Genomic DNA, 23707 nt, shown 5'->3' on the forward strand with positions numbered 1-23707 from the left:
GGGTGGGGGTGCTGGGGGTGAGGCTTTGGGGTCCAGGGATGAGGGGGTCGTGGGGGTTTGGGGTGGGGGATGATGGGGTGCTGGGGTGGGGTGAGGCTTTGGGGTTGGGGGTGAGGGGGCTGTGGAGGTTTGGGGTGGGGGAGATGAGGTGCTGGGGAGCATGGGGTGAGGCTTTGGAGTCAGGGGGTGATGGGGTGCCCTGGGGGGGGCATTTGGGGTCGGGAAGGATTTGGGGTTAGGAGGATTAGGGGTCGGTAACCAGGTGCTGCGGGAGTTGGGGTTGGGGGATCTGGGGGCCAAGAGGGTGCTGGGGTGCTGTGGGCGGGGATTTGGGGTCAGCTGGGGCATTGGGGTGTTGTGAGGTGGGGGTCTTGGGCCAGTTAGTGCAGCACTGCAGATGGAAGGATTTGGGGTGACATGGGGTTTTGGGGTCAGTCGGATAGCAGGGTGCTGTGGGGTGGGGACTGGGGACCAGGTGGGATACGGGGTGCTGCCGGGTGGGGACTTGGCATCAATTAGGGCATCGCGTGGAGGGATTCGGGGCGGGGGGAAGCTGGGGCCGGTGTGTCCATGGAGTGCCGTGGGGTGGGGTATTGGGGGGCAGTGGGGAGAGTGGGAGTGAGGTGTGGGGTGAACCGGGGATGACGGGTGAGAAAAAACCCTACAAAAGTCATCTCCCACCTGGGCTGGGCGTTGGGGCAAGCCCCCTCCCCTCCCCGCACCCCAGCCCCGGCGGGGCTATGGCACGGCTCCAAAGGGACATGACGCTCTTTACACCGTCACCGACCTCCACGTGAGTCTGTCTGATTACTGGGGCGAAGATTTTACTCTCTAATTGTTCAAGTTCGCTTGTACAACTTGAACAAGCTCGTTCGCTTGTTTGCTTGTCCTGGGGAAACAGGGTGACGCATCCTCGTCCCCAAACGGGCTCTCGGGCAGCAGGGCACGGCCGGGGTGCGGGGAGCAGGGGCAGAGCCACCAGTACATCCACGAGGCATCGAACCCCACTGCCCCTTCCCTTTCCCGGTGGGCGATTGCCCTAAATCACGGGGCGAGGGGTTTTATGGGGCCACTGGCTGGCCCAGGGACAGAAAATCAGGATTAAAATGCTCCTGGGGCACACATGGGGCTTCAGATCTGACCTGCTGGAGGGAGGGAGTATTTAATGTCCTTGAGCAAAACGAGAGAATATATTTTTATTTTTATTTTATTTTATTTTTAAATTTCCATTCTCTCCAGTGAAAGCTCAAACATCAACAAACCCCTGGATTAATTTTTATATTACAGTTTTAAATCCCTGTAATACATCAAATTACAGAAACAAACACTTGCTACACCAGAAAAAAAAAACAAAACCAAAACAAAACAAAACAAAAAAACAAAAAAACACCTCATCCTCACCAACAGCTTAACACCGACTTTTTAACAACCGGCTGCACTGCGACATGAGCGAGACCCCGGTGCCCGGGGAGCCCGGCCATGTGCTCACGTGTCCAGTTCCCGGCGGACGGTTGTTTGTCTGGCCACGTTTGTCTGGCCGCACCATTCCCTCCCAGTGCAGCATCTCCACACGCTGGCATCCACCCTGCATCCCTGAGCCCTCCCACACCAAACCCCGGCCCTAAATCCTTTCCGGGGAGCCCCGGTGGGGCTGGTCTCGCTCAGCTTCCCCCCGTTAGTGGATCCCGATGTCCATCCGGAGGCGAGGCTCGTGCGTCAGATCCCCTTAAGACAAAACATCACCTTCAAATAATAAAACGCAGGTTATTTTTATTCGCTGCCGTGTTTCCTGAGCTTGAAGCAGGGACACATGTCAAAGCTCATTTATTCCCGTTGGCATTAAGGCCCCTCCCGGGGTGGGCACCCCTTGCCCCGTGGGTCTGCGGCAGCACCCAGCCGTCATCCCCGGCCACTGAGCACCTCCCAGCACCGCGCTGCAAACCCCAAATCGTTGCAAAACCACCTGAAATCTCCCGTCCCCGCAGCACCTCTGCCTCAGCCGGCACCGAATTCACCTTCCCACGCCCCGGTGAGAGGGATGGGGTTTGCCTGCAGAAGCCTGCGATGATGTTCCCTGGGTTACCTGGGAGGTGGATTTAGCCCTTAGCACCCCGCCAAGTGAAAGCTCACCCCCAAAACCCCGGCATCCCTGGGGGGCTGCTGGCACGACCACACGCACAGGCGACGCGGTGCTGGCAGGGCTGCAGCCGCCTGCTCGATCGATCGCACTGCGGAGCTCAGCCGGGGCGGGAGCAGAGAGACATTACCCAGACAGGGCACGTCTGTTCGAGGGATCCCTGATCTCCTACGACACCCCCTGCTTTTCCCGGGTGCCCTCTCGCCCACCTTCGGGCTCCTCTGTGCCACGTTTCCATCGCAGCCTCATTAACTGGTGGCCTCCAGCTCTCCAGCAAATAAATCCTGGGATGTTCGAGGCTCTGTGAGGGATTTCTGCAGGGAAAGCTGCGCCGGGGCTGCCTCCCAAGCTGGGAAACCACAGTCTTTACTCTCCTGGTGATGCTGATACTGTTTTCAAGTCATGCCAGTGCTCCCGGCAGCTGTGGGATGCTGACAAGGAGACCCCGGGGCCGCAGCACCCTGCCGCCTGATTTACGTGGCCTCTCCCTGACCAGCGAGCCAAGGAGCATCCTGGTGCTGCCTGCAGAGCTGGAGGAGCCGGGCAGGCAGCGTGCTGGCATCATGCGCTGCCGGGATGCCAGGAGAAAGCAGGCAATGGCAGGAGCCACGATCGAAATCACTCCTGCAGCTCCCGGCACGGCTCCGGCACGGTGCCCGGTCTCCCATGGTGCGTGCGGGTGCGTTGCTGATGCTCAGCAGCTTCTCCCCGTCGGGCTGCATCATCTGGGTGGGGGTCACTGCACCACCCCAGCTCCCACCATCCCCTCGTGATACACAGATCACCTTCCTCCATGAGAAACCCCAGACTTTCGGTGTCACGGCTTTGGCTAAGCCCCTCTGGAAACACACCAAGCGCGTGCTGGCGACTCAGAGCTCGCTCTCCCCTTTTTCAGCATGAATATATGTATTTAATTCCCTTCCTCCGTAGCTAGTTCTGGGAAATGTGAGTCATGCTTCAGTCACAGTTGGGGATCCCGTTTCAGCCACGGAGCGAGAAGCCACCAGGGCGGCTGGAAATGGCTGTCGTGCGTCTGCACCGGCCCGGCTTCATGGCATGGGGTGAGGATGCTCACAACCGCACCGCTCGCCCCAGGGGAGCAAAACCCAAGGGCAGCCTTGCCTGGGATGGAACCGGGAGTGAGGGTCAAGCCGTAACCACCCTTATTAAACACGTAAGATGATAAAGCAGCTCATGGTGGAGTCCTACTGGTTTCAGCCGAGCCAGGACTGAGGTGAGATGCTCGCCACCTCGCCCTCCATCCCAGCAGGAACAGCCAGGGACATCCATCAGCTCCCCCACGCCTGTCTTTCCTCCTCCGACAGCTCCTGCTCCTGGGCCTCTAAACCCTGGAGAAGCCATCTTAGAGAGCTAGCAAGGCAAAGCCAGCGCTCACAGGGAGCTTCCTCCAACATCTCAGGCAGGAACAGCGATTTTTATCAGCCAGAGAAGCCACCACCGGACGATGCACCCTGCCCAGCACCGGCACAAGCAGCATCCCATGCGCACGTGGATGGCAACGATGCCAAACTGGTCTGTCACATGGGGAAAAAATCCTTGTGTCCTCGTCCCCCTGCGACTCGTGGGTGAGCCACCCGCCGCTGCAAAGGTGCGGTGGGGAGGCGATGAGCCCACCCCGGGGTGCTGTGCTCGGAGCCACCGACTCCCCTCCCCTCCCTCAGGGCTGGCTGGCATTAGCAGCTCAAGACCATCCGTGTTTTATGAGTCGTGCTCGGAGCCCACCCGGTGGGTGATGAAACAGCAGAGGCGTTATCCTGCGAGGGGGTCAGGGCACCGTGGCACAAACCCCTGCAACAGCTCCCGGATGCAGAGCAGCATCCTTGCAGGAGCAAAATCTGAGCTGAAGGGCTGTGTCCTGGCTCCAGCAAGGCACAGGCTGCTGTGACAGCCCACCTCCAGCCCGCAGGAGCTGCTAAAAACCCCAGCTCTGGATGTCAAACCCTCGTCCCCAAAGCCCCCGGAGGTTAGAGGGACCTCTTCAAGGTGTCAGGAAAATAATGAGAAAAAAAGGCTTTGCTCCTGTAAAGTGCTGTATGCTGCAGAGCTTGCTCGGAGGCAACCGGCCCCGCGGGGAGCAGTGAAGCCCAGCCGGGGCTCTGCACTGCCCAGCACCTTTGCTTTCCAGCCCCCCTCCCCTTCCAGGTGTTTTTAGATAAGAGCATCCATTTTATGCATTCAGCTTTCCCCAGGAGTACCCCAACCTCTCTGCCTGGTGGGAAGGCAGGAAGACAGGGCATTTCCCCCTGCTGCCATCTGGGCAGGCTGTGGGCAGAGCCGCTGCCCGGCGCTCAGAGCAGCCGCTGGGCAGCGGCAGGAGCAGATTCGGGTCCCGGCCACGGTCCTGGCTCTGCTCCCTGCTCTGTGCAATGACTGCGGCACAGGGAGAGCGCTGGGGACGGGGTCGGAGACCCACCTCACCGAGGGTGGGCAGCCAGCTCTTGCTGATCTCTCGGGAGGGACGGGGATGCTCCAAATCCTTCGTGGGAGAGGGAAGAATGCAACTCACATTTTCTCTTTTCTGGGGTGGGCTGCGTCCCCTGCCATCCTGTGAACAACTCAGCAAGAAAACGGGATGAGGGTGGCCTTTCCCAGAGGAGCTGGCAGCAAGAGGGGCAGGGTTGGCAGTGGGGCTGGCAGCAGGGACATGGGGACAGTTTGCAGTGGGGTGGCAGCAGGGACACAGGGAGGGCTGACAGTGGGGCTGTGGGCAAGGTTTGCATCAGGGATATGGGGAGATGGTTTGCAGTGGGGAAGGTTTACAGCGGGGAAGGTTTGCAATGGGAATGCAGGGCTGGTTTGCACTGGGGAAGGTTTGCAGCAGGGCTGCAGGGCAGGTTTGCGATGGGGCTGGTTTGCAGTGGGCGGTTTGCAGCGGGGACGCAGGGCAGGTTTGCAGCAGGGAGGTTTGCAGTGGGGCTGATTGGCAGCGAGAATGCAGGGCAGGTTTGCGATGGGGCTGGTTTGCAGCGGGCGGTTCGCAGCAGGGACACAGGGCAGGTTTGCAGCAGGGAGGTTTGCAGCGGGGCTGGTTGGCAGTGAGAATGCAGAGCAGGTCTGCGATGGGGCTGGTTCGCAGCAGGGAGGTTTGCAGCAGGGACACAGGGCAGGCTTGCGATGAGGCTGGTTTGCAGCAGCAGGTTTGCAGCAGGGACGCGGGGTGGGTTTGCAATGGGGCTGGTTTGCAGCGGGCGGTTTGCAGCAGGGACGCAGGGCAGGTTTGCAGCAGGGCGGGTCTGCGATGGGGCCGGTTGGCAGCAGCAGGTTTGCAGCAGGGACGCCCGGCAGGTTTGCGATGGGGCTGGTTTGCAGCAGGGCAGGTCTGCGATGGGGCCGGTTGGCAGCGCTGCTGCCGGCCCCCAGCGAGCGGCGCTGCCGCCCCAGGAAAGCCGGGAGCGGCGGGCGGAGCAGCCGGAGCGGCGGGGACCGGCCAGCCCCGGCTCCGCCAGCCCGGGCTCCGCCAGCCCCGCCCGGCCGTGGAAAGGTCCCCCGGGGCCGGGGCTGGGAACCGCCGCTCGGCCGGAGGTCGTTTGGGCTGAAAAAATCTGATGCCAGGCGAAGGACTAGAGGGCTGAGGGGCGAGCGGCCGTGGGGCCGATGTGTTCCCCTCTAGGGCACGGGCTTGCGGTGGGTGCACCCTTTGCACCCATCGGGGTGCTTCGTCCTCCGGCTGGCGCAGAGCTGGGGGTGCAGGATGGCACCCCCGAGCCCGGGCGAGGGAGGTGACAGCAGCTCAGGGACACATGACGAATTACAGCTGCCTCCGGTGCCAGCCCTCCCCGCACGCCACCGTGCCATTGCTGCTGCCTGGCTGCTTTTCAAGGACTTAAAATGCTCCGGCAGCCAGTTGGGATTTACAGCCCACGGTGCCCAGAGCCCGCAGTTCCCCCGGGATAAGCCCGGTTTGTCCCCAGCGAGGACAGCAAGTCGGCTTCCCAGTGACAGCCGAATTGCCACTCCTAAATCCAAAGCAAACAGCGTATTACCTGCTGCAAAGGAGCAGAGGGCTGGGGGCTGATCTGCCCCTACCCTGTGAAGCTCTCCCTCTGTTCCTGCAAGGATCAAGCTGATTTTGGAGGGGCTTGTGGAGGGACTCTGGCTCCCAGTCGCCGGCGGGATGGCTCCTGCCACTCCAGGGACCCAAAGGTGCCCACCTCGGTGCACAGGCTGGGTGCTGGCTGGGTGCAAAGGTGCATTTCTGGGTAAAACACAGCTGCAAAAGCAGTGCTCAGCGCCCTGAAACTGCAACGCCACGTGTGTGGCCTTATGATGGTGTCCGTCCCACAGCAGTGACCCGGTGGCACGGCCACGGGCTGGCAGCCCCAGCAGGGCTGGGCACGGTGTGGGTTACGTGCGGAAGCAGGGCTGGCGCCGGGCGCAGATGGTGCCAGGGGATATTTTGGGCTCCAGGGGCAGGACACATTCTGTTCCCATGAGCTAAGGCAGCAAGCGGGGGCCGACCCCTTCCCACCCACCCACCGCCCCACAAACCCCTCACCGGGGTCCCTGGGTGGCTCCGCTGCTGGAAAGGGGCTGGGAGGGACTGGGAGCACTGGGGCTGCGGGGCTCAACTCCATCGCAGTGCGGGGTGACCACGGCAGAGGCTCTGCCAAGGGAGCTGCTCACCGCTGGGAAATGGGAGATCCCACGGCAGACACGCGGGATTGCCCATGGCTGTGCGGACACGGGAACTGGGCAAAGCCGGGGCAGAGACCTGCCCCCACCGCCACCGCTCGCTCGAGCTGAACCTCCACGTCCACCTCACCCTGGAAGAGCTGCTTTGTTTCCAGCCTGAATTTATCCATCTCCAGCCCATGCAGTGGGTCCGGGTGTCTGCTCGCAGCCACAGGGCGACGAGCTGCCAATGCTCAGGGCACAGATATTCCCCCATGAGGGGGAATCTCATGTCTCCAGCCCCAGACAAACCCCTGGGTGGGCTGAGCCCCATCCTGGCTGACTTCCAGGGTGAGCGTTTCCCCAGGTGCTCAAACCCCTCCTGCAGCTCGGCCGGGCGCTGGGCTCGGCAAGAGACAACCGTCGGCACGGCACGATGCCGCTGCACCCTCCCCGTATTACGGCATGGCAGCTCAGCTCTGGTAATGCCCATTTTGCAAAGCACTTTGGACTCCATCAGCCTTAAACCACTCATTCAGCACAGCCCGCAATTATTATTATTATTTTCCCATTGCATTACTGCATTTTAACCACCGCTAACACGTTATGTTTTTAAATTGAGGGCAATTGTAGTGCAAAAAAATCACATACATTGGGATCATAACTATCAGCTGCAGGTAGGGAGACTGATTATTAACGCGCCTTCTGCCCTGCAAGATAGACAATGAAAGCTGCTGATAAATTATATATATGCATACAAATTGCAGGCCTTGGTTAAACGCAGGGTGAGGAATTTATTGGTTTATAATTGTGACCACCTGAAAAAAGGAAGGGGGTTAAACTGATACAATGACCCAGACGATGAGTTAAAGGAGGCCCACAGCACCGGCTCACCCCTGAGTTATTTGATGCTGTAGCAGAAAAAAACGGGGGAAAAATAAAGCAAGGGACTGGTCCTTCCTGGGCATCCTTGCTGCTGGCGGCTGTCCATCGGGAGAAGCACAGGAGGCATTGGGTGCCCATGGTAAATCCTTTGTGGATTTAAAATAAATCTAGGTCAACTGGGGAGGAAAATTTGGAGCCCAAACCAGGACTTGCTGCTAAGGCCAAGCTTTGCAAGACTATAGGGGAAAAAAACCCAAAGGATTAAAAATAACACTTTCAAGAGCCTTCTTGCTTTGCAGCTCGCCGAGCGAGGCTCAGGGCAGCGCTGGCTCCGGGCACCAGCTCCCTCCCAGGCTGCACCCTGGGGAGGGGAGAGCTGCCACGTCCTGGGCAACCCTTGGGTCTCTGAGCACCCTTTTCTCTCTGCTTTTCCATGAGGATATAACACCCACAGATACCTGCAGGGAGGTACCGAACTAGGGCCTCTCCGGAGCAGGGGGGCAGAGGAGCAGCAAAGATGGGGTGGATGAGGGGCACGGAGCAGTCGTCCCACCCAGAGCGGGTCACTCCGCATCTTGCAAACACAGCAGGGGACGGGCAGAAACAATAGAAAGTAATGCAAAAAAGATATTTTCCCTTCCTTGCCGTGGGGTGGGCAATGCCACGGGCACCAGGCTGCAAACCTCTCCTGGGGAGAAAACCTTGCTGCACCAGGGATGCCGGACGGGTACAGAGGGGTGCTGGAGCTCGGGCTGCTGCCAGCCACCCTGGAAGCACAGATAGATCGCTGTGTATATATATATATATTATTTATATATATATATAAAAAATTAAAAATACAGGTACACACACACATATATATAAATATATATATATTTAAGCACTGGAGGAGGTGACCTGAGCTCGTGCCCTCTGCTCCCCAAGCCAAACCACCACGCAGGCGTGCACCTCGCAGGCGAGCAACGCGCCCAGCTCCAGCCGGCTGCTGGGAGCCCTCTCCAAGCCAAAACCTCACCCAGCCGCTGCCGCAGCACAGCCTGGCCCTCGCAGCCCTCCTTCCGCCTGCCCCATGGCACCGAGAGCTGAGAAAGCCGTCGCAAGGCTCTGATTCACGCCAGGCACCGCTTGCTCGGGTGTTGCAAAGCGGTCGCCATCCCCGATGGGTTTGCAATTGCTGATGCATCACCCGAGCACCGAGGTTTAAACGTGAGCCTGGCCTGGATTTGCAGGGCCGTAGGTTGGGTGCTGGGGTGGCATTGCTGCTCCCTGGGTGCCCCTGACTGGACTTGGTCTCATCCCGGTTATTTGATATTGCTGGGAAAAGCGAGAGGGAGTGGGGACGCAGAGCAGCGACCGCACAAGTCACGGGTGCTGATTTTGCCAGATGCGCCAGGGCGAAACTGCAGCAAAGAAGGGTTTTTTTCTTTTTTGTTTTTTTTCCCAAAGGCTCAGCCCCTCCCAGTGTGGCTTTATGACCAGAAACGTTGCCTTTACTTGGAGGATTTATTCCATTTGAACAAAATATTTTGGATGCCTCAGAGAGCCAGAAGGCAGCAGGAAAAATCCCTCCTCGGACAGAATCTCCCTGTCGACTTGACCCTTTTCTAATGATTGTCTGATTTTCTGAACTGTTTCAGTTCCCTGAAAGATGACATTTTCTCACTTCTTTTGAAAAACCAACAGACAAACACAATTTTCTTCTCTTTACAGCTGAAGCGCTGGTGCCATCCTACCAGGACCTCGAGCTGCACCAGGTCCGCGAGCCCCCGCAGCCAGACCCCTCCGTATATATGGTAGAAAAGCCACTAGCATTAAAAATCTCAAAGCACCCTCCCTAAAATCATGCTAAACTCACTTAAAAATAACCTCGCTGTTGCTTTTCCCAGTCTATTTGGGGAATAAACCCACAGAGCGGGGAGCTGCCACCCTTGCAGGGGCTGGGGGCTGTCCTGGGGACGCCGGGGGTCCCCAAGCACCCCCAGGTCCCCTGCACGGTGTCATCCCCTCGCTGGCTGGGTGTTACAGGGTGACACCCTGGAAATACAGCACTTGGAGGGGGGGGCTTTGCTCTTCTCTCTGCAGCCCGAAGGCACCGTTGGTGGCTCAGCCTCCTCGGCCAGGGCTGGAAAAACACTGGGAAATATTTGGAGGCTGTGACTCAGCGCAGGAAAACTGCTCGGCCCTGGCTGACGCCTCGCACGAGCCCGGCCAGCGCAGGCAGGGCCCCCCTCTGCACCCCAGGGGGTTCTCCGGTGTCTCGTAAGCGTTAAGCTAAGCGTAAGCTCCTTTGCGAGACGTTTGCTAACCCACCTGCGGTCACCAGCCAGGCAAAGGGGACCCAGACAGACGCCTGGATGGGGACTCCAGCCTGGGGACTTTGGCACAACCAACAAAGCCAATGGAGACCTGCCCTCCTGCCTCAGTTTCCCCAGTGCCCTTGAGCTGCCCCAAGAACACTTTTCCCCCCGTGCACGGTGCAAATAGAGGTGGTGGTAACAGCTCTGTGAATCCCCAGCAAACCTTTACCATGCCCAAGCCCCATCCAGCCTTGCTGTCCCCAGCCCCACATCCCCGCTCCGATGGGCGGCACAGGGGTCCTACCTGTCTGCAGGGGCTGGAGGGTCTGGACAGCCCCAGAGCCAGGACCCGGCTCCTCGCTGCTTCTCGGGCACGGGGATGCACCTCAGTCTGCAGGGACAGGACTGGAGCAGGGGGCCGGGCCGGCCCCTCCTCGGGGATCTTATCAGCAGCTGCCAGGGGCTCCTGCCCGCACCCTGATAAGTGCTGGGCTCCACATCACAGGGCTGGGGTGCCCCCAAGGCTGCTTCACCCCCCCGGCTCCGCTGCAGCCCACTCAGCTCCATCCCAGCAGTGGGACCGGAGCATCCCACGGGGACACCCATGTTGGGACGAGTGTCGGTGCCCCAAATCCTGGCTTTCCGGGAGGATGCTACACCCAGGAGAGTCTGGGAACGGTCACTGCAAGGAGGGGGTACTGGAGCCAAGCCCACCCCCCTCAGGCTAACGGGGAGTGCGCAGGCCCCCCATTTGCCCCCTTGGACAACCCAGGGCTGCTCCCCAGAGCAGTGGGACACTGCACTATGCAGGACCAGCCCCTGGGGCTGAGCAAGGGGAAAGGAAACTGCACCTCACCCCCACTTGCTTGGCAGCGCTGCCCTGCAGAGGCATTCGGAAAAAGAAAAAAATAAGGAAAGAAAAAAAAAAAAAGAACAATTTTATTTTTTCAAACAAGATCTGTAGCAAAGTCACAGTGGCATTACCATGCCCAGTCAGGAGTAAATACACCCAAAAAATATAGAAATAACTTAACTGGAGCTACAGTTCAGCAGAGACAAACCAAGAGGGGCCGAGCAGCAGGCAATGCTGCTGGACCCGGACCCACGCTCCAGCAGGGCCAGGACCGGGGGCTCTCCGGAACAGAAACCTCCCCAGCAACCCGCGCCGCTGCAAAATGCCCTGGCCCATCTGGGTAAAGCTATGGCCAGCCCACGTCCCACCTCGTCACCCTCACAGCAGGCAGGAGGGCAGCCCCGGGCAGCCCCACACCCCAGCACAGGTCCCCGCCTCAGCCACGAAGGCAGAGGCAGCAGAGGTACGCCAGTGGCTGAAAAATGATGGAAAAAAGGTGTAAAGCACGCTGCAGGCACTCCTACCCTCACCCTGCTCCTGCCCCGGGACCCCGGTTAAGAGGCACTTCACATCCCCAATTGCAGGGGGTTCGGGCGGACAGAACGGGGCAGAGCTTAACCCCTCCTGCAGCCCTGCCAGCCCCCATCCAAGGGCTGGGTTGGGGTCCAGCCATGCCGGGGTCCATGGGGAGGAGCAGCGAGGGGCTGCGTGCACCCCCAGTCATGGAGGGGACGTTCCCATGTCACAGCAGGCACTGAAGGCAGCAGAAACACCCAAGCCAGGGCAGGGAGGAGCCACAGCCTCCCCCAGCCATTCGGACCCTGACGTGGGGGGACTCAGCTCGGAGGCAAGTGGCATCCAGGGCTGCCCGATTGGGCGACGGGGTGGCCAGATCCTTCCCACCGCTCCTGCGGTGCCTTCCTTGGGTGCGAGCCAGAGAGGTGGGGAGGGGGTGCCAGGGCAGCATCCCCACCAGCAGCTGCACCTCCTCCAGCACGACGAGACCCCAAGAAGCAGGGACAAAGCCCACGATACCCTCTGGTGATCTTTGGCACAAGGACAGTCCTCCGCGGCGGCAGCCTTGGTGCCAGGACATGGCACAGAGGTGTAACACCAGCACTGCATGGCAAAGGCAGCACCCACAGGCACCCCCGTTTGGCTTCATTCAGGCTCACCCCAAAAAAAGGGCACAGAGCAGTCGAGCACCCCCAGCTCTGCCAAGCCCAGGGCAGCGCTCTGGGGTCTTCTTGGCACTGACGGCTTCTTGGGGATCCCCTCTCCTGGGATGAGGGGCAGGGAAGCCCCCCCCTTTCCTTCCACAGCTCCAGGCCCCTTAAGGGGGGAGACAACATTCCAGCAGAGTCTTTAGGGTACCAGCTCCCCCCTGGCCTTTCCCCCAAACCTGGGGCAGGAGGAGGAGGAGGAGGGAGCAGAGGTTGGTCAGGTCATGTAGCGGGTGACAGCTCGCAGGGCGTAGAGCAGAGCCGCCTGCATCCGAGCCTCCAGCAGGAGCAGGTTGATGTGCACCTATGCAAGGAGAGAGGGGTCAGAGCATGGGGGGCTCAGCACCCCCCCGCACCCTGCCAGGAGGGGAAGGGATGGGGCAGCACCTTCTCCGAGTGCTTGAAGTGTCTCCAGAACTGTGTATACATCCGCTTGGTTGTCTTCTCCGGGTAGCAAGCCACTGTCTTGATGTAGACCTTCAAGCTGCGCTCCAGGAGCTGGTTCACCTCCCCATAGTCATAGTCGTCGTAGCTGGGGGAAGAGAGGAGGGCGAGTTACTCCAGGCACAACCCCTGCCCATTCGCACCCCCCGGGGTCTCTCCAGACCTAAGCTGTGCCCTCCAACAGCATCGCTTTGCCTTAGTCTAAGCAGCAGCAACAGTCTCACCAAGACCGGGTCGCAGGCTCCCAGGGTAGACCCACTCATGGGCTCTACCCAAGGCGGAGAACAGGCTCCGGCCACGGCTCAGGGACCTACCGGATGCCGAAGACGCAGTGGACGTAGTTCCAGATGGCTCTGCGCAGCATGGACGTGTCCACGCCGCAGTGCATGGCGATGGTGTTGTAGGTCAGGTTGTAGACAACCTGGAACTTCTCGTCCAGGAGCTGCCCCACGTCGGGGTAGAGGCGGTTGATCAGCGAGTAGCCGTGGTCCTCCCAGGTGTAATCCTGCCAGAGAAAGGATGCTGGGATAGGGGCTCAACAGGGAAACGTGGGGTCCCTTCAAAGCCAGGGACACAAGCTGGGGTCTCCCCCCGCCCCGTGCTGACCCCCCCCCAACTATTAGCATCTGGTTGCACCGCTCAGACAGCTCCAGCCTGGCCCCAGCCCTCTGCACCCACGCTGTCCACGACCCTGGGAACAGCCCCGCTGTCCCCCCGCCAAGACGAGCAGGACCTGCCACCCAGCACCCTGCCACCCCTTCCCCTCCGGCTGGCGCGGGATCGTGAGCACCCACCTGCGCACGGAAAGTGGGGGGTGCCTGCTCGCCCCTCCGCGTGAAGTCCTTGTAGCCGAACTCGGGGTCCTCCACGAAGCAGAGGACGTTGGACTGCAGGGAGTGATCCGCAATATCTACAAGGCACCACCGCAGCGGCCGTGAGCGACGCGGCGTGACCCCGGACAGAGCCAGCCCTGCAGCTGGGGGCCTGATCCTGCTCCTCCCTGGGCAGATGCTGGCTCCTTCCCCCCTCCCCTGTGACTTCCCTGGCCCACAGCCAGCTGCACCCCTGCACCTCCTCACCCGAGGGAGCGACCAGCAAACTCTCCGTCTTCTCCAGCTCAAAGCGCGTCGCCATCTCCTCCTGCGTGACGCCCTCCTCCTCCAGCTGGCTTTCCTGCAGAAGCTTCATCCTCTCCATCAGCACCTCCACCTCCTGCATGGCGTCTTTGCCCTGGCAGAGCAGAGGGCAGAGTCAACCCTGCCCCAGGTCGAGCGAGGTTGCAGAGGGGTTGCAAGCCCAGAGCAGCACGGAGCTGCTCTCGGCTCTGCCGTCACTTGCAGCAGCCCCAGGGCTGCTCTAAAGAGCATTTGCCTCCGGGTTTGTCCCTGCCCAGACCCCAGCTGCTCCAGCGCCTCATCCCAGGGACGGAAGCCCTGCAGAGGATGCTACCACACAGCCCTAAAGCATCTGCTGTTCCCAATAAAAGGCCTCGGGGCAATTCCCAGGGGAAGCACCACAAAGCAGTCCAGCACCCCCCAATGCCCTCCCTTCCCACCCCACACCCCCACCCCTGCAAGGCAAAGCCCCCCCCTTACCCCAGAGCCCCCCACGCTGTCGTCAGAGGCAGGGCTGCTGTCACTGTGGGGCGAGGGGGGCCCGCAGCCGTGCTCCCCATCCTGGTCCTCCTCGGGGTTGATGCCGCAGCCGAAGACGAAGGAGGCGAGCGAGTGGTAGTGGGTGAGGAGCACCAGGGCCTGCACCAGCTCCGCCAGCGACCAGCTGTTCTCCCCCGTCTTCAGCAGAGCCTGCAAGGCAACGCGGGGTTGCAGAGACCCCTCCAGCCCCCCGGCACGCTGCGCCGTACCCCCCACACACACCCCAGAGCCGGGGCAAGCCAAGGGCAGGGAGACAGGAGGGTCTTTGGGACGTGCCTCCCCTATAATCCAGCCGCCGGTGGCAGGACGGTCCCCAGCCACGGGGGACAAGTCACCCCCTCCCCATCCATGGGGAGAAGCACAGACCCTGCCCTCCAGCTGAGAGACTCCCTCAGCCCTGAAAGGGTTAAACCTGGGGGGGCTTTGTGCAAACAGGGATGTGGCCCCTGGGGTCAAGCCCCCCCAAAACCAGAGCGTGTTTTGGAGGGGGATCTGCGCCGGCAGCATCAGCTCTCACCTCAATGTGCTCCTTGGTGATGAGCCAGGGCCGGTGCGCCAGCAGTTTGTTGATCTCATTGAGGTTCCTGAGTTTTTGGGGGGCACAGTGCAGCCCCTGCAGCCACGCCGGGTTGCCCCCCACCTGCAGGAACTCCCCCATGTGCAAGCCCACCAGGTAGGAGCACTGGTGCCGGGCTGCTGCCTGTGGGGAGAGTTGGGCAGTCAGCCCCCGGCACCGGCCAGGGGCCCCCCACAACCCTGCTACAAGCCCTTAGAGAAGCCAAGGCAGGGAGCCACCCCCCCGCATCGCCCTTGGAGGGTTTTCCCTGGGGAGGAGAGTCCAGACAGGGGTCTCTGCCCTCCCCACCGTCGATGCCGGTCCCCAGGGGCCCTGGAGGGGAGGGGTGCTGGGGTGGGCACCCTGGGTGGGCACCACAGGACCAAGCCCAAAGGGGCTTCCAAGCCTCTGGGACCACAGATCAGAGGGGGGGGCTGTCTCTGGGGTCCCAAATGCCTTCCTGCCTCCAGGAGAGGTGCTGGGACCACACCCCCCCCCAAGGGACCCCCATCCTCACCATGATGGCGATGTAGTGGCGCTTGTGGTAGGGCAGGGGCCCGTCCATGCGCAGCAGGAGGTACTGGGTCTTCCAGAAGCTGCTGAGATACTGGGGGTGCAGCCCCATGACCATGGTGATGTTGTCCACCCTGCCCGCCGAGACGAAGGCCTCGATGAGGAGCTGGCGCCGGCTGTTCTCCGCACCTTCCTGCAGGATCTGCCGGGATGGGGAGAGGAGGGCGGTGAAGGGCTGTGTGCTGCAGCCCCCCGCTCTTCCCAACAGCCCCCCTAACCTAGAGGGACGCCCCTCCCCATCAAGCACCGGGGGCCAACAGGACCCAGGCATCCAGGAGTCCCCATCCCACCGCATCGGATGCTCACCCCGTCAGAGGTGCCCAGCCCTGCTGCCCTGTACGGACACCGCCGGCAGCCCCCGCTGCCCGTCTCCCCCCTCCCGGCCCCGGGGGGCAGGGGGTGACGGGGTGTCTCCATGCCGGACCCTGCGCAGCCCGGCCGGCTCAGCCTGCGGGCTGGGTTGTTTATTTGAGCGCTGGTGTGCAGTGGGGAGGAGATGGGGCTCAGCCCCCCCGCTCCCAGCCTCTCCACCCCTGCCGAGGTGACGAAACTATGGCGCTATCTCTGCCGAAGGAGGAACCATCTGGGACACCGACGCTGGGTGCCGAGATAGGGCTGAGGGTGCCCTGGGGATTTCAGGGTGCAGTTTTTGAGGGGGCAGGGCAGGGCAGGACTGGGGCTGCCTTTGCAGCACAGGGGAAAGCCAGCTGTGTTTGGATGAGTGGGGAAACTGAGGCACGGGCAGGGACTCAGGGCAGCAAAACACCAGGGTGAAACAACACAACTGCTCCCCCTGTCCTCCAAAACAAGACACCCCCCCCCCCCCGCACCAGGGATATCCCCTGGCTGGGTGACCCTTCCCCATCCCAACCCTCCCTCCCCAGCAGCCTACCCCCACCCCAGCTGGGCACGAGCAATTGGGGTGGGAGGGTGGGAATCCTTCCTTAACAGCCCCCCACCCAGGGCAGGGAGGGGTGGAGGAGCCCCCCAGCAGGGAGGGACGCACCCACCCAAGACCGTCCCCACCGCTCTTACCTCTCCCGGGGGGATGAAGGCGCTGGGGCCCTTCCCCAGCTGCCGGGGAACCTTGACCCCTCTGTCCTAGGAAGGCAAAAGCAATGGCTTCAGCCCGGCACCGAGGCAGCCGGGAGCTACCGAGTGTCCCCGGGACCAGCAGCCGCCAGCGGCGGGACAAGCACAGCGGCACCGGAAGGGGTGACTCAGGCAGCCACCCCACACGGGCCACGGGGACACGCGGCCATCGCCCCCACGCCCTTGCGTCAGGCTGAGCAGCACCTGATGAAATCGGGCAGGAGCGTTGCTCTGCACGCGGGAGGGGTGACACACGGGGACCGTGCCGGGACACCGGGGCCGCAGCATCGCGCAGGCCAGGAGAGCCGAGACGCCCCTCGCTCCCAGGTCTCGGTTTACCACCTCGGCGGGAAAACACAGGGAAAACCGGAGCCTGGGGGTCCCGTGGGATGGCGGGGGGGCCCGGGAGCAGCACAGCTCCGGCCACGGCCCTGGCTGCAGCCGGGCGCTGCGGTCTGCAGTCACCAGCACAAATACAGCACACGGGGTTCCCGCTAACCTCCCCGGGCACAAAATGCCGATAAACATCTCCACCAGTTTTTGGGTTTTTTAACTCCCCAAATCCGTTAACGCAGTTAAGAGAGAAACGAGCCACCTGGTTACAGGTTAGCTGCTGCTCTCTGCACTCGAGGCACGGGGTTTGGCTCCTTTCTGACCCCCCCCATGCTCCATCCCCCCCCCCAGTTCCCCAAGAGCAAGAGTTTCCACGCTATATTTTCTCCAAGCAGATATTTTTGTCCTCTCTGCTGGCGGGTGGGGGCTGGCTGCACCCAACCAGGGTGCACACAGGGGCAGTGACGGGGATGCCGCAAGCAGGAGCCCCCGTCCGGAGCACAACAGGGCCAAGGACCCTCCCGGCCCCTCCTGCTGCAGGGGTGGCTGGGTGCCCACGGGGTCCCCCCCCACCAGCCCTGGAGCCGAAACGCAGGGATGCAGCAGAGTCTGGATCCACCCCCATCGCACTTTTGCACCGCAGCGTCCCACCAGCTTGCAAGTTTGCAGTGGTGTAGGGGAAATTTCTCTGCCTGCATCACAGCAACACCCACAGGTGCCAACCGCAGACAGGGGGGACACAGCACCCAGCCCTGAGCGCTAAAATAATCCCCTCAAAACACCTACAGAGAACCCAGAACCGGGGCTGGGAAAAAAAGAGGGTGGAAAAGGGTTCAAGTGCTCCCAGCCTTGGGAGGGAGGTGAGGGGGAAGGGGGGCTGGTGTGTGGTCCCCTCAAATACAGGGGGGACACGGCGCTTGCTTGGAACCAGGACGGAGACAGGGCAGAGGCAGCAGAAAGAGCATTTGGCAGACGAACGCCCGCAGCATCGCTTCCTCCAACCCACGCTCCGGATACAGGTTCCGGTGGCGGCACCCGCTGCCCGCCACGGAGGAGCTGCTCAGGGCCCCCGCTCCAGGTGGGGAAGCACCAGCCTCCTCTTCCCATTCCCCGCTGAAACCCCCCGGGTCCCTCCGCCAGCAGGGGCCAGGGTGGCACCGTGGGGCTGGGACCCGTCCCCGAGCACAGGCTGCGCTCGGTCACCTCCGCCGGGACTTTTGAACGGGAGCCCAGCACCGGCCGTGCAGGCAGGATGCGAGCCCAGGGTCCGGATCTGCCCGCCCAGGGTCTCAGCCCTCCAGGACGCCCACGACCACCCTGCTCCATCCCCTGGCACCCATCCCCAGTGCGAGCCCGGTGGGGAGCAGCGGTGCCATGAAGAACCAGAGGCAGCAGTAGCCGTGCCCATGGTGTGGGACACGGCCAAGCTCCCACGGCCCATGCGGAGGGATGCCTCGGCCGGCAAAGACCCGCGCCCTGCTTTGCTCCGGGTGCAGGGAGACACACGCAGGGCACGCAACGGCTACCGGTCACCCCCGCTGGCACTGCTGGGGACACAGAGGGAGCCAGGCACCCCGTCCCAACGACTGCGGGCGAAGGCAGCGCCAGCCCAGCCAAAGCCGCAAGGCATGCCCGGCCCCTGCCAGCCCCAGGACCTAAAAGAAACGGCTCATCCCCAGCAGGGAGAGCGGGGTGCTGCCCGCACGCTCTTCACGACTGGAAGCGGGTAGCCTTGCTCCCGCAGCACCCAGTTACCGGGTGAACCGACGGAAGCAGGAGCTGCACTGGGGACCACGTGCAAGGCTGCTGCTCCCACGGGACCCGCAGCTCTCGCTGTCCTGGGGGGGACAAAGGCACGACCCTCATTTTATCGCACTCCTCCCTCCCGTGGCTCAGCCAGGCAGATGCTCCCCCCATCCCGTCAGCCACACTGCACCAAGGCAATTCCCAGCGACCCGCTTTCTCCCTTCCCCACATCACCTCCCTCCACCCACGGCCGCCGAAGGCTCCCAGGGGTGGGCAGGTGACGGCCACCCCCACACGCCCGTCCCGCAGCTGGGGGAGGCACGGGAAACCCACAGCATCAATGCAGGGAAAAGCAAGCACAGCACCCAGCGGCGTTTTCCAAAACAAAGCAGCCTTCCAAAACCAACAGCACAATCGGGCACACACCTTCCAGCCCATCCATGACAGGGAAGCTCAAAGGGCAGCTCTGCCCCCAAACCTGCTCTCCCCCTGCGCTCAGCATCCAGCATCACACCCAGCTCCCGGCCTCCTGCAACCGCGCAGAAGAGGCTGTGGCGAGGTGGCAGCGAGGGTCCCGCTGCCAGGATTCACCTGTGGGAGATGGGACATGTCACGGGGGGATGGCGGCAGCAGGAGGAGGGTGCCCGGACACACGAACCGGAGGTGCCGGCGGCAGGACGGCACGTCCCACTCTCCAGCCGTGGAGCAACGGGGCAGGGAGCTGCTTCTCCCAGGGGTCTTTTCCACCGTGCCCTGGGAAGGGATGAGCCCCGGGGCTGCCACCCGGCTTCACCGGGAGAAATAGCCGAGAGCTGGAGCCAGGCACGGCCCAGGTGATGGCGGGCGTCTTCTCCTGCCGGCTGCCTCCAAACCACTACACCGAGGTGGCAGGCACAGCCTGGCACCCTCTCCCGGGTGGGGAAGGGGTGTGGGATGGCACAAGGCGACCACGCAGCAGCTGTCAGCACGGCCACGCGCTCCCCACGTGCCAGGCAGTGGGTAACGGCACGCCGTGGGCTCTTGCCAGCGCTGGGCTGCAGCCACCCCAGCAAAGCCAGCAGCGCCCGCATCCGCACGCTCCGACAGCTCCAAGTGTGCGGGATGCTCCTGCCCTGAGTCACCTGGGGTGACAGTGGGAGCAGGTTCATGCCATCGCTGCTGAGTTGGCTCCACGCTGACTCATGGTTTGGGGAGAGAGAGCTTCTTCGGTGCTCCAAGAGGCTCCCCAGGAGGGGACAGCAACGGAGAGACCCCAGCAGGCAAATCCACGGGACGCAGACGGCAGGAATTCCGACCCCGAAGGCAGCGAGGAGCTGGGGAGCTCAGCCCAGCCCGCCCTGCCGCTTTTCGGTGACAGCTCAGGGTGACCTTTGAAGGTGCATTTTAATCTTCCCTACGCAGAGGCTTGTTGTGTTTTGCTGCATTAAGCAATCCTCAGGGGCACTGCGGTTAACCCCCGCTGTGCCAACCTCTGCGTAGCGCCTCACCTCCTTCTTCCACTGATGGGGAAACTGAGGCACGGAGGCAACGCTCCGACCCGCACCAGCCGTGCAACCTGCTCCCAGGCTCCAGCCAGCACAGGGCAGGCGGAGGGTCTGGACAGAGGCACCAGGGAAGGAGTTAATCCCCCGGGAGCGGGAAGATGGGTGTGCAGAGCAGCGAGCTCCCCCTGCACTGGTGCCAGTGCTTAGTCAGGTGTTGGAAAATCATTCCCGATAAGGCGAGGTTAAACAAACACCATTGCAGCCACCCAGCAGAGCGGGTTTGCCCCTCGTAACTGTGCTCCTGCCAAAAACCAGCCAGGAGGCCGTCCCTGGGCCGTACCAGGGGGCGAGAGCAGCGCCGGGGCTCGGCCCCGCTGACGCAGAGCCGACGCATGAGTGCAACCCCCTTGGCACAAGACGCCCCGGCCTGACCCGCTCCCAGAAAGCGAACCCAGCTGGCACCAGCAAGGAGGGCAACGGGATCCCCAAATCCCACCCTGCCTCGTCCTGAAAACCCAAAGAGGTTTCATGGGGAAGAGTGGAGCTGCCGCTGAACAGACAGCCCTGCAGCGGCGCAAAGCCCACTGCCACAGCACGCAGGAACAAAGCCGAGGCGCTTTCACGGCAGGCGTAAGCGTCCCAGCCCACAGAACGTCAGCGGTACCTGCTAGACATCGGTGGCCAAGGTCTAAGGCATCTCCACCACTGCCGTCCTGCCCTCAGCCTGCTCCAAAGCGCCGATTTCAGGCTTCAGCTCATGCCAGGACAAGGGCCGGAGCAGCACCGCGGTCTGGGTTCTTTCCCACCCACTGTCCTGGGGTTTCCAGCTTCCAGCCCGTGTCAGCAGTAACCGTCCCTGCAGCTACGCCGAGGTGGCACGGCTATCTGGGGAGCCACCAATTCCCTGCAAGCAAAGCCCCAAGCTGCAGCGCAATCCCGCTGCCCCTGGGGAAACCTAAGGGAAGGGGAATGCAGCAACGAGAGGAAAAACTGCTAATGTTTTTTTCGGAGGGGAAAATAAGCCCTACAAAGAGAGGCAATTCCCAACTTTTTGGGAAACTCAGCAGGTTGGTGCACTGAAGTTGTAGACGGGTCCAATCAACTGGGAGGGACGGGGATGTCCTGCAAAGCTCCACGGACACCTCAGGACTCCAGTTTTGCACACTGGACTCCAAATGCAAAAGCCCTGGGCGACGTGAGAGGTTACCCAGACCTCTGGCTTAACGGGGACATCGGAGAGATCCCATGCCCGGCCCGGGAACGGCCACACGAGCCAAATGACCGGACAGAGACCCCGGAGCCCCCCAGCCTCCCGCCAGCTCCGCACCACCTACCCCGGTGGGAATGCCCCGTTGCCAGCCCCTGCCTCAGTTTCCCTTCGCCTCCCGGCCCGTGCCTGCAGGCAGGACCTCTGCTCAGCTCCCACACACACCGCAGCTCCCGGAGAGTTTGGGAGAACCCAAGATCTCCCCACGCAGCCATCCCAATGTCCCCCTGCCAGCACAGGGCCGCCCCACCCCCAGGAGCCCTGGGTGGGCTCCCAGCACCCCAGCACCCTTATTTTTAGGCTCGCTGCAAAGCAGATGAGCAAGGTTATTTTTGCAGCCGGGCCCCTGCTCCTCCACCCAGCCCGACGTGTCCCTGCTTCTCCCCTCCCTGCAGCCGGCCAAGGCGGGGGGATGGCCCGCGGGCGGGGGGGGACAGCGGTCCCGGGGCGTGGGGACACCCCCAGCCTCTCCCCGAAGGACCCCCCGGGGGGGGCTGCACGGCGGCAGCACCCCGTCCCATGCCGGGGGGTGCAAATCGGGAGCGCCTCGGGCAGGCGAGCACCGAGCCGAGCCCTTACCTCGCCGCCCCGCCGGGCCCCGCAGCCCCGGTACTCCTCCAGCCCCGCGGGGGAGCACGGCGAGCCGGCAACCAGCATGGCAGCGCGGGGCCTAGGCGGCGGGCATGGCCCCGGGACCCCCCGGGCTGTGGAGCGGCCCCGGGCGGGGCGGGGGTCCCCGGACACCCCCCAGCTCTAGAACGTTCCCGGGCTCCCCGGCGCCCCGCGCCCGCCCCGCTTTCATAGAGCGGCGGCGGGAGGGAGGGGCCGGGAGGAAGCCACGCCCCCGGCCCGTTTCGACCAATGGCAATGTGCGGGCGGGGCCCACACGCAACCGTCAGCCAATAGGAAGCGGCCGCGCAGGGGGTGCTGGGGGTTGTAGTTCGCCGCCCGTCCCGGCCGGTGCCGCGGCTTGAGGCCGCCGGGTGCGGACCCCGCGGGGCCCCGGGCCTGCAGCGACGTGAGCCCGCGGCCCGGCAGCCCGGCGGACACCGGCCCGGCAGCCCGGCGGACGGGGCCGGCTGAGGGGAGCGCCACGGGGGGGGTCTCGCACTCCGTGCGTCCTCTCCGCGCCGAGAGGAAGGGCGGGATCCCCCTGCACAGCCCTGCCTCGGCGCTGTCCCGACCCTTTGACGGTGGTGGCACGGAAAAGATCTCCTGGGGCCCAAGGGAAAAGGAACCTGATGGAAACGGCAGGCGAGGAGCCTGCGCGCGTTTACGTGCAGTGGTATTTGCCCAAAATCGCTCAGCCGCTCTGGTCTTACCTTGTGCGCAGAGCCTGTCCCGTGGCTCCGTGCGGCCATGGGCAACGGCTGCGTCCCCCCTCCTGCCACCCCAGCGCACCCCGAGGCTCCCCCCAGCCTTGCACGGAGCAGTTTGATTTAACCCGGTGAAGAAGAGCCCCAAGAGTTGCAGAGCAGCTTTCCCCTCCCATCCTCTACAAGACGTACAGCCCGGGGCCAGCTCCTGTCCATTTGAATAATAAACACCAAACCCAATAAAAGAAGGTGAAAGAAGGATAAAAAAAAAACCAAACCAACCCACCCCACAACCGCAGGCAGCCCCAGACAGCAGCGCTGATAACAATCTGCTGCTGCTTGACGGCCTGCACATGGCAAAGTCCAGCGAACAGGAGTCGCTGCACAAACAACTCGGGTTTTGCCTGGCAACAGCCTCCTCCGGCTCCGGTCCTGAGCTCTGCCACTTCAGCGAACGTGGCAGCGCACCTCAGCGGCATGGTGCCGGCGGCACGGCCGGCGTGCCGTGGCACGCTCGCTGCTGCACCAGCCTCTGTGGGGAGAGAGGACAGAGCGAGAGCCTCGCTCAGCTGCTCCTTGTCCTTGTCCCCTTCTCGGTGCACCGCAGCCTGCAAACACCCTGTGCTATTTTTAGGGGTGTTTTGCAAACGCGGTTCTGCACCCAAGGTGTGTGGTCTGGGCGGCTCTGGCCACCCCGAGGGGTCTGCTTCTGTATTTTGCACTTGTGGCATTTGAGAGGAACAATTGGGGTTTTTAATTGCCTCTGGTCCGAGGTCCAGGTCGTGCCTGCTCCGAGGGGAACCTGGCCCCATGCTCCCCTGGGGCCAGAGATGCTGTTTCAGCCCCTGTCACCCCGGTCCAGCTCCATCGCCTGCTCCTTTCGCCCCGCCACACCCCGCAGAGATGCCCAGAGCTGCCTTACATGGGGCAAGAGCCAAGACGCTGCCCGGTCCCCGGCCGGCACCGGCGCTGCAGCTACCTGAGGCCACGAGCTCTGCGTTTGTTCTGGCTGAACACGTCAGCCTGGAGACGAAAAACCATCTCTTGCTTTGCAGCAGTGAAGGCAACACGGTGTAAGCAAAGCAAAGGCGGGGGCTGCCTCTGTTCTCTCCTTTCTGCCCCCCAGAAAGCTCCGGACATGACAGGGACAGGCTGAGATGGACCCGGGGACCCCAGGGCTGTGGGTGTGCATCAGGTGGTGGTCCAGCTGGAGA

General features: G+C 62.7%; 1 protein-coding gene across 4 annotated transcripts; it reads right to left on the reverse strand.

Moving 5' to 3' along the window:
- Nucleotides 1-10871: 10871 nt before the first annotated feature.
- Nucleotides 10872-21976, reverse strand: SESN2 (sestrin 2). Of its 4 annotated transcripts, none has more exons than XM_072884929.1 (10): nt 21757-21976; nt 16291-16356; nt 15200-15397; nt 14644-14826; nt 14067-14276; nt 13551-13701; nt 13266-13381; nt 12786-12976; nt 12415-12559; nt 10872-12331 (listed from the first exon to the last, which is right to left on the reverse strand). In XM_072884929.1, exons 1-10 carry the CDS (start codon nt 21832-21834, stop codon nt 12245-12247), a joined length of 1425 nt encoding a protein of 474 aa, XP_072741030.1. In that variant the 5' UTR covers nt 21835-21976; the 3' UTR covers nt 10872-12244. The 4 variants fall into 4 exon arrangements, with proteins under 4 accessions (XP_072741030.1, XP_072741032.1, XP_072741029.1 ...); XM_072884931.1 differs by lacking the exon at nt 21757-21976 and adding an exon at nt 18853-18879; XM_072884928.1 differs by lacking the exon at nt 21757-21976 and adding an exon at nt 16552-16650.
- Nucleotides 21977-23707: the final 1731 nt, after the last annotated feature.

This window comes from Ciconia boyciana, chromosome 21 (genome assembly GCF_034638445.1).
Source record: "Ciconia boyciana chromosome 21, ASM3463844v1, whole genome shotgun sequence".
NCBI classification, from domain to species: Eukaryota; Metazoa; Chordata; class Aves; order Ciconiiformes; family Ciconiidae; genus Ciconia; species Ciconia boyciana.

What these genes read in the sequence shown, in the direction of transcription:
- SESN2 (XM_072884928.1), bottom strand. Translation starts at nt 16,635, where the DNA reads ATGCTGCGGCCCCGGTGTCCCGGCACGGTCCCCGTGTGTCACCCCTCC. An exon ending in ACAGCGTGGGGGGCTCTGGG is followed by an intron (nt 13,702 to 14,066) that starts GTAAGGGGGGGG and finishes CTGCTCTGCCAG; the next exon opens with GGCAAAGACGCCATGCAGGA. An exon ending in CCCCCACTTTCCGTGCGCAG is followed by an intron (nt 12,977 to 13,265) that starts GTGGGTGCTCAC and finishes TTTCTCTGGCAG; the next exon opens with GATTACACCTGGGAGGACCA.